At 41.1% G+C, this 10174-nt stretch overlaps 1 protein-coding gene across 2 annotated transcripts in view; it reads right to left on the bottom strand.

Moving 5' to 3' along the window:
- Positions 1 to 361: 361 nt before the first annotated feature.
- Positions 362 to 10174, bottom strand: part of LOC149822237 (uncharacterized) — a 43922-nt gene continuing 34109 nt past the window's right edge. For both annotated transcript variants that reach the window (XM_089980580.1, XM_089980581.1), the window contains exon 5: positions 362 to 1266. In XM_089980580.1, the coding sequence (XP_089836706.1) occupies positions 953 to 1266 (314 nt within the window). In that variant the 3' untranslated portion in view covers positions 362 to 952. The remainder of the gene's footprint in view (positions 1267 to 10174) is intronic.

The raw sequence follows: 10174 nt of genomic DNA, 5'->3' as shown, positions 1-10174 counted from the left end.
CTAAAGTATTTACGATTTTACGATTTACATATAAGGCAGCATAAATAAAATAATTTTTTGCATGCTTCTTGGGAACCACAAAAAACACGTGTGAATACACATTTTAAGTGAGGTTTTGATTTAACTGACAGGTTAAAAAGTTTTTTATTTACGCTTTTAGACAGCTGACGGATTTCAGAAATGTTAGGATACTTGCAAAAACTATATTTATCATACAGTTTAAACAGGTTTGTTATTTTTTAGGTGAACTAAGCACCTTTAACATGCTTTTCTTTGTACAAAAGAAACAAGTCCGTCTCTTTCGGTGCCTTAACATATCTCGTGGTAACAGCAACAAACCCCCAACCAACGATGACAATAGCCTATTTGTCAGACGGCACACATATTACAGGCTAGTAGCAGATAAATTTGTAACCTAAAAAAACATTATAGTTTTCCCTTACAACACAGTGAAAATATTACCTTGACCCGGAATTGAGTTTGAAAAACAAGTCCTAACAACTTACTGCTGCCAACAATAAAAAGTTGTCACAATTTTCTTCCCAAAATCTCTGGCAACCACTTTGCTAGCTACAAATACATTCTTAACTTCGCCCGATTGGTAACAAGACGTGATGGGGACTTTAGCTCTCTGTCCTTATCACGGTCAAGGTATCACCATTACAGCATAAAATAGGCACGCTTCACAACATATCTCTTTGCACGCACTAATGCAGTAGTAGAGACCCACGCTTCATTCATATTTCTTTCCAGGACACAAAGTGGTACTCTCTCTCTCTCTCTCTCTCTCTCTCTCTCTCTCTCTCTCTCTCTCTCTGAAGACACATAACAAGACAAGAAGTTTCAAAACTTTGGTAAGAAGGTTGAACAAAAGATCATTCAGCAGAACGGTGGATCTGAGACACTTTTTTTAATTCCTTGCTCCTTTGATAGGACTGAAACAACCCCTGAGCTACTCCACCTTCTTCGCGACACCCTTCTCTGCTTGTTTACTGAGGAGCTTTAAGGTAGAGAACTCGGCATCATCCTTGATAAAACTCCACCAAAGATACGTGAGCGGGATAGTTGTTGCATGCCAAAGTGCATGGGCATCAACATATCCTTTGTATGGGGGGAAATCGTAAATCTCCAGAAGCATAGCTAGGCCACCACCAAAAACCACTGTCCACAATTTGAGACGCGAAAGATGGCAGGTTATACCAGCCCACACAGCCCACAGCAGCAGCTGTGCAATGGCAATGACGACACATACCTTCATATTCAGGCCTACAAAAGTTGATGAATTAAACATGTATAGTAAAATTAGGAGAACATATGTTGCAGATGCAATAAAAGCTAAGGAGGTCATTGACTAAAAGGAAATATATAAAAGGAAGCTAAGTTTGAAGTGAGTTTCAAAAACCATTTCTATCTTAATTGGTATGTCCATCTAAAACTGGTTGAATAAAGAGAAGAATCTAGACAACTCGCACAATTCAGTAGGGTTCCTAACTGCATAATTATGTTTGATGGGCTCAACGAAGTTCCACACCAATGGATGTTGGGATTCCCAAGTTCCGCTGAGACTCAATGGCTCAAGTAGCAGTCAGAATTGCTTCAGTTCCTAATAACCAGAAGCTACATGAACCAATGGACCCGCCAATGCAAACAAATTTCCCTCAAGAATCTGTGTTCAATAACTTACGTGTCTCTGTGTGTGTGTGTGCATGCGAAAATATCCCCTGCTTCTGGTGTAGACTAAAAAGTTTACTATTCTGACCCTAATTCATAAAAGTTCTAAGTTGGTATCCCTTATCGGTTGGCATTTTACAAGCATTACAAACAAAATATGCAAAATGCAGATCTGTTCCAAACAATGCACAGATACACAAATACAAAAATGAAAAGGAAATGCATTTTTTATAAACATTGAATATCATTAGTAATACCCACCAATGCAGTGAGCCGCTATGGCACTTTTTGAGTTGTTAAGGTTGCAAAGCATGATAAACTTGTTAATGTCCAGTCGGTGATCTCTCTCTCTCTCCAGACATGACAAACCTTTTATGATGTACATGTGCAAGTGAACGTGTACATACATGGAAGCTTACAAGTACATCAACATAGGAAAGCATGCATGATACACTACTAGCACATGACCTACTTATAAAGATGCCTATGCATAAAAGCAATAAAATACAAATCCACGTGCAAATCAGATGGAAAAAAAATCACTAACAATTGTCGCTATTAAAAAAAGGAAGAAAGTCATGTAAATACAACTGAAAGGGAAAGAAGCTACATACAAAAACCGAAAAGGAAAAAAAATAGGTGGATGTGTAGCGGAATTTGCACCTATGTTTAGACTTGTTAGATTCTTTTGCACGACTCTCTTCATTCTTTTAAGAAGATGATGCAGACCGCCTTTCCTGCTGCTTCATATTGTCTGATACAACTCCATGTGCTTAAGTTATGTTGAACTTCCTTGGAGTTAATTTTAGTGGGCGCTGATGTTTCATCCATCATAACTATGGATGTTAAGTAGAACTAGTATTACTGAAGGCCAATTTAAGTTTGATAACACCTCCAAGAACCTTCCATGGCCTTACCCGTGAAATGGGGCTTCTGGTGTGCTACATTGTTTTCAAATTATGCATCCCACTGAAATTTAGGTGGTCTACTGTCCCCCTATCAGTACTCTGATAAATCAGCATTTTGATGGATGCCACTTCATATGCCCTGGTCTCAGAAGTTAATATTGCATGACTATAAAATGAGCATCATCTACATTATATACTAGTAAAATTGTCCTTTCGGAAGGACCCTAAGGCCTCCCGTTGATCAAAACTTGGCATGGAGTTTGGGAGATCTAGTTTATGATCGGTATAACACTGCAAAAGTTGGGTAACCAAGTGGTCTAGTTGGGCTATTTCGGCTTTAGTTTGTTCGGTGACTTTTGCATTTATGTTTGAGGATGTGTGACTAGCATTTTTGTCCAGGAATGTGGCACTGTTTGTATGGGGTGTTTTTTATATTAAAAAAAAAAGGAAAAAAACCCATGTTTCACATTGTGTGTTATGTAGTATAAAACTAGTAATATTAGCATTTGTGTGTGGTCATTGTGAAAAAATCACGGTTGAGAAATTTAGGAGTGGTTTAGATAGTAGCTAACTTACTGTTATTTAGAACAAATTTCTATTTTTATAACATTTACTGGACATGTTTGAAGTTGACGTGCTGTCCGCGAATTAGGTTACTAATGGGTACGTGGATTTAATAATTGTTTACGTTGCTTGCTTTTTTAATTTATTGAACAATGAATTTATGGCTCAACTGGTTTGAAAACCTTTTTCATCTTCATTACTGAAGTGGATATTGAAGCTCCATCATTTTTCAGTAGTCATTCCCAAGGAAACTTTGTGTTATTTCTTGTCTCTCTTGGGCATCAAGTTTTTTGTGGATTTAGAAATCCACTTTAAAGGGCACATCTTTTCCATTTTATGCTCTCAAAAGGTATGCACACTGTTTAGCTTGTATAATTTCTCAGGATTACATATTTCTATTTCTTGAGGTATAGAAACAGGAAGATAGAAAATATAACTGGAACATGGTTTAGTATCAAGAAACTCATTCTGCCTCTTAAAGGCAAAGGTTGGAAGAGGGACAACAACAGGTTTGCGCTAAACTCTTGTAAAGCAAAACCCTCTTTGCCCTGGATGCACACAATACTTAAGAATGTGGTGCCCTTTAAGAGATGACGTCAAAAATTTGAGTCATACCACATGGCCTTTTTCCTTTTTTGAAATTCATGAACGGAGACGGAGCCAAGGGGAGGCAGACAGGGACTTTGGCACCCTCAAGAATTTTGAAAAAAAAACTCTTAAAGCTTATGTAGGCTCGATCCCACATAACTTATATGGCTTCAAGCCTCCACAAAATACTAAAATACCCTTGAAAATCCTTTTTTTCCTACTTTCCTTGTTTCCCACCCATAACTCACGGCTATTCAACTTCTAGCAGTTGCCTAGTAGGGACTCCACCTCTTTCCATCTCCCATCTGTACATCCGCAGCTACCATATTGGCTAGAAGTAGCAGGGATGCCTCAACCCTTTCTATCCCTCATCCGTACTTGCCAAGAAAGATTTCTCTCTCTCATATGATAGTTGGGATTTACATTTTTCTTTTCTTCTTTGTCAAATTCACATATTCTTTAGCAATTTTAAACCCTATAGAATGAGCTACAATCTCAAACTTTTTTTTTAATGCTTAATGGATCTTATGCAAGCGTAGGCCGAGGGTTCGGACACGGGAAGGAACTAGTCTAAAATGAGTCAACTTGGGTAGACAGGGTGGCTGGGTTCAGATAGGGTCTGGGAGAAAATTTGGTTCTCCCTAATGGCACAACAGAAAAATCTGAAATTTGGTGAGTTGTTCCAGACACCCTAAGGTAGGTACAATCCAATTTTAAGGGCCAGAGGACATGGGAATAAGGAGTTACAGATTTTTGAAGTGACCGGATTATTCGAGTCAGGACAAGGGCAAACAAGCTAAGGTTTAGGCAGACCGGATTGTAAAAATTGGTTTTCTGCACTGGAGACTCAATTGACTCTGAAATTTGAAGGGTTGGCTAAGGACACTCAGAAGTACCTTAGTTCCAAAAATTAGGACCAGTCGCTTTATGATTTGGGATAGGGGAATTTTGGAAGTCTTATGGGTTTTATAAGGACTGCAGGATTAAGGTAAACCTAACTGGGTCACAAGAGGTTCAATCAAGGTTGGATAATGAGGGAAGGGTATTCAAACCTACTACTCATACAAGGACCAAGTGAGGGACGTCCCAAGAAGGTTGAACTCGCTGGATGAGGTCAACTTTACCGGAAAAGGCTGGGGACGACTGGATCACACCGACACTACAAGCTTGGCTGCACGTAGACTTGGCTGGACCTTGGGCAGCACCCGAAGACCTGACCAAAGCTTCACACGACCTACAAGACGTCGAGTAACCCGAGAGGAAAAGAGAGAAGAGGGCAAAATTTAGAGATGAGAGAAAAATAGAGGTAGAGAGAGATGTGAGAATTAGAGGGAGAGGAACTTGTGAGATAGAGAGAACTTCAAATTTTCATTTATTCTCAACAAGGAAAATACAAGGCCTTTATATAGGCATAGGAGGCCCTCATAAGTTCTTTACACAAGTTTTATAAAATATTAAAATTCTCTTAATTTTGGTTAAGCCTCCTTGGACTCCAAGTTGATGTTACGAATCAACCCAAATCTTGTTCCTTTCCTTTAGAATCGATCAGATCTACATCTTTGTGTTTGAGACTTGAGTCCTTGAGTATCTGAGCTAAGTATTTGGTTGTATTTTGGACTTATTTGGTTTGGTTTGGTTTGTTTGTGTGAGATCGTATCCATGTTGAACTGATCTGTATTTGCTTTGGTTTGGATCTATTTGTATTGGATCAGATCCACACGACATGATTTGCCTCAAGACTATATATTGGGAACTTAGCCCCATAATGAAGCATCTTGAACGTTTTTTGAGAAATTCCCTCCTCTGAGATCACCCTTCCCTTTTCTGTTTTCTGAGGATATAATCATCGGGATTGAGGATCTCTCTTTGGTTGAACCCACCACCTCCGATCGTCAGGAACATGTCCCTCCCTTCGATCATGACATTTGTGATTTCTCAAGCTTCACGATCACATCAATGAGTGCCCAAGCCCTTCACGATTTATGAGAAATCTGATAGGGCACCAATCCCAAGATCAAAGCCCTATCAATGATATCAAAACCATCGGCAACCACCAAGGAGAGAGAAAGAGAACCCCGTTGGAGATCGAGCCACTGCGCTCTCCTTCTCCTGTTCACTTCTCTCTATCTTCGCATGATCCACGTTGCAGAGGTTGCTGTCGGATTTAACATCTTCCTCTCGACCCCGCCGCCCGACCCTGCAGGGGATGTCTCACCTCCTTGGACACATCCGAATATTGGAGGACAAGGATCGGATGCCGAAGGACAACATCACCTTGGCGCGCGCTGGAAGGACGCTGCTTGAGACAAGCCCCGTTGGAGATCTTTCTCCCGCTCTGCCGCATCTCTCTCATCTCAGATCATCATCGGGGATTGGGTCCCGTTCTGGAAGGAGGATGGTGCGATGCTCCTGTTCACCCGGATCCCTTTCGACCACCACTATTTCCAGCCTCTCTCTCTCTCTCTCTTATCTTCTCCCTGCACACCACATGCTCTCCCTCTCGGCACTCTCGTTTACCCCGCTCCTTTGGTCGGTCGACTTCAAACTTCCATCCCATCAGCATGACCTCTCCAGGATCGAACAAGTCCAGATGCCTCCAGTTCTTGGATTTTCTTGTTTTAAGTAGTATGAGCAACTTAATTGCATAGATAGATATATTTTTTGTCATTCTGGACACATCGTCAGTCCAGGTGTCTCCATGTCTGCCATTGTGGGTATATCAAAGCGCGGTTGGCGAGAGGAATTCACACGAACTTCCACTAATTTTCTCGCGTGCAGGGACTGTCAGTTGTGGTGGGTGTTATTGGCCTTGTAGTTTGGTGATTGTTTATTTTTTTTTACAGGTGTTAGTTGGATCAGGTAGTGTTAGCATAGTAGAGCAGACTGGCCAAGTTCGGCCCTTCACCAATGAGAGAGCGTACTGAGAGGACCATGACCTGAGCACTGGAAATGGTCACAGAGCTCAGGACAGACATGGAGGAGTGCATGTCCTGTATCGAGCAAACCCTTAGCGAGTTTGCAAACCTCAAAGATTTGATAGTAGATATGAACCATAGGATGGTGGCCATCGATACATGACTGGTGACTGGTGATGAGCGAATAGAGGGGCTGAATGCCAAGACTGACGAGAGGCATAAACAATTCCTGCAAGGGATGAACCAGCTGAAGAGGGCGTCACACCAAGACATAACTAGATTAGAGATGGTAGGGTATAATCAGGACAATGGGCTCTACCAGACTCGTTACTTGAGGTTGGAGTTCCCAAAATTTAAAAAAAAACGACCTGATGAGTTGATTGTTTCGTGCAAAGCAGTACTTTCGAGTGGTTTAGACCCCAGAGGACAAAGTATAGGTGGCCTCTATTCACAAGAGGAGGCGATACGCTGGTACCAATGGCTTGAGAGGACGCACGAGACACTAGACTGGAGGATGTTCTCGAGGCCCTTGACAATGCGCTTTGGACCATCCACCTTCGTGAACCATGACGTGACCCTCTCGAAGCTGAGGTAGACAAGGACAATAGTACAAAATCAGGCAGAGTTTGATAGGCTCAGTTCGTTGGTGATGGACTGGCCGAAAACTCCACTGATAGGTACTTTCATAGGTAGCCTAAAGTGGGAGATTCAAACCAAGGTGCAGGCAGGAGGGTCGGTTAGCCTACAACTGGTATTCGAGTTGTCTTGTTTGGCAGAGGAGAAGCTAGAGGATGGTATCCGGACTAGTCGTCATGCCTTGATATCAACTCCTTAGCTTCTTTATAACATCTAATCTGCATTCTTCAAGCCCATTTTTCCACATTGAAACCGATGCTATAGACTGATCCAAAAATCATTGGATTTCCGATTCACACTCTGAAATTGTTCCCAACGATTCAGAAGGGGATAGGGTAAAAAAAGAATCTATTTTCGCAAGTAGCAAATGGTCACAACCAACCACAACGGAAGGCAATCAGATAGAGGGTAGGCTGTGCTGGACAGATAGACGAGACAAGTCGGTAGGACTCACATCGACAACCGAGTCAGGGAAGGCTTCTGCGAGGTTGGAGCAAAAGAAGCGATGGGAGACTCACACGATCTCCCGTGAGCATGGCAGAGAGTAGGGATGCACATGAGTCGGGTTCGAGTCAAGCTTAGGCCGACTCGAGAAGAAAAAATGGTTATTCAAGCTCGATTTGAGCTCGAGCTGAGCTTGAACGGCCTATGCCCGGGATCGGCTTGAGTCGAGCTCGAGCAAAGCATTCAGAAGGGGATAGGGTAAAAAAAGAATCTATTTTCGCAAGTAGCAAATGGTCACAACCAACCACAACGGAAGGCAATCAGATAGAGGGTAGGCTATGCTGGACAGATAGACGAGACAAGTCGGTAGGACTCACATCGACAACCGAGTCAGGGAAGGCTTCTGCGAGGTTGGAGCAAAAGAAGCGATGGGAGACTCACACGATCTCTCGGGAGCATGGCAGAGAGTAGGGATGCACATGAGCCGGGTTCGAGTCAAGCTTAGGCCGACTCGAGAAGAAAAAATGGTTATTCAAGCTCGATTTGAGCTCGAGCTGAGCTTGAACGGCCTATGCCCGGGATCGGCTTGAGTCGAGCTCGAGCAAAGCTCAGCTTGAGCTGAACACATTTATAAAAAAAATTCAAAGTTTTTTTTTAAAATGTGTCAAAAGCACTTTTTGAAAGAAACGTAAGTGGTGGGATTTGAACACAGACCACTTTCAAAAGAGTCCAAAGACTTACCCACTAAGGTAACACCTCTTTTTGTGTTTATGTAAAGAAAAATAATATAGATATATAAAATCTAATTTTTTTTATATAACTATGTGAACTAAGATTAATCGGGTTTATCGAGCCTAACCGAGCTGGACTACCTATTCAAGCACGGCTCATTTATGTGTACCGAGCCTAAACCTTTGTAATGTGCTAAGTCTGCTCATGAAACTCTGGATTATTTGCAATATGAATAGCACTCATATTGTCACAATATAGTTAAGTTTTTTTTTCACTGAAATTCTCAATTCCCTTAATAGCCATCAAATCCAAATAATCTCAGCCACAACTTAAGCCATTGCTCTATATTCAGCTTCTGCAGTGGATACAACAACCCTTTGTTGTTTGTTGCTCTTCCACAAGATAAGGGAGTTTTCAAGAAAAATACAAAACCTTGTAGTGGAAAGTCGATTCCTAGTGGAGCCTCCAAAATCAGCATCACAGAAAGCTCTCAACTCTTTGCCCGACGAAGACGAGAAAAACATGTCATACTGCATAAAATATTTGACATAACTAATGATCTTGAGTATTGCTGCCAAGTGAACTGATCGGAGTTCACTCATAAATTGACTTACTACATGAACTGCATGAGTTATATCTGGTCTGATTATAATCAAATATATACGGCTCCCAACTAACTGCCTGTATACTACAAGATCCTCTAGATCAACACCATCAGTCGTTCTCATCTTCAAGGGTTGAGCCCGAGCTAGCTCGGCTTGTTGTGCATCCCTAGCAGAGAGGCAGAAGAAGGGCCTCTGCTATAGTTGGTGTGGTGTCCAGGGCATAAGTGCATGTTAAAGTATATATATATATATATATATATATATATATATATATATATATATATATTTCTTTTGATGTAATAGAAAATACCCATTAGGAGTATTTTACTCATTTCATTTATTGTAATAGGTTGTCAGTCTTTTTTCTTTATTTAACATAATGCCCTTTAGCTAAAAGCTAAGGACATTATGTCTAGATCCCATAGAGTCGTTGAGACCTCCTCAATGGCTCTATTTCTAGCCATTGGGGGTGGTCCCAATGGCATCTATGCATGAATGTGGTGTATATATAGGGGGGCAAACCCCTCTTGTATTTTAAGCTTGTTCTTGGGCACTCTAAAAAATGTATATATTTTTAATGCTTTCTTTTTCATAAGTGGCACTGTGATTGTGTTTGTATCTTGACCCATGAGTAGTCTTTGTTTGTGTGTTGTACTTGCCCATAAGAGGCATTTGTTTGTGTTATTTATATTCCATTACATGGTATCAAAGCAATAAGTGAAGGAGCATTCATTCAAGAGTACGTGAAGGACGAACAAGTGATCGTGAACTTTATTACCTCAAAGAGCTCATCATCAACTTCTACCTTCTCTATGTATTTTCTCTACCTCTTCTCTCTTCTCTTGGTGTGATGGCCGAAAAACAAGTTGTTATGGTTGTTCCCATCAAATTTGATGGCAAAAACTATAATATGTGGGCTACCGCCATTAGAAGGATTTTGATTGGCAAGGATTTGTGGGAATATGTTGATGGTTCCTTATCGGAACCTCAACCTATTCTCACCAAATCTACTTGTGGTGAAGATGGAGTAATCAAAGAAGAAACTCTCAAGGGCAACGAGAGAGAAAAGACTCTTTTTAATATAAAAAAGCTTTTAAATCATGGAAAGTTG

Source organism: Nuphar pumila, chromosome 11, assembly GCF_984573655.1.
Source record: "Nuphar pumila chromosome 11, dmNupPumi1.hap1.1, whole genome shotgun sequence".
Lineage (NCBI taxonomy): Eukaryota > Viridiplantae > Streptophyta > Magnoliopsida > Nymphaeales > Nymphaeaceae > Nuphar > Nuphar pumila.
The sequence above is the reverse complement of the archived record's forward strand: the minus strand, read 5'-3'. Positions and strand labels throughout refer to the sequence as shown.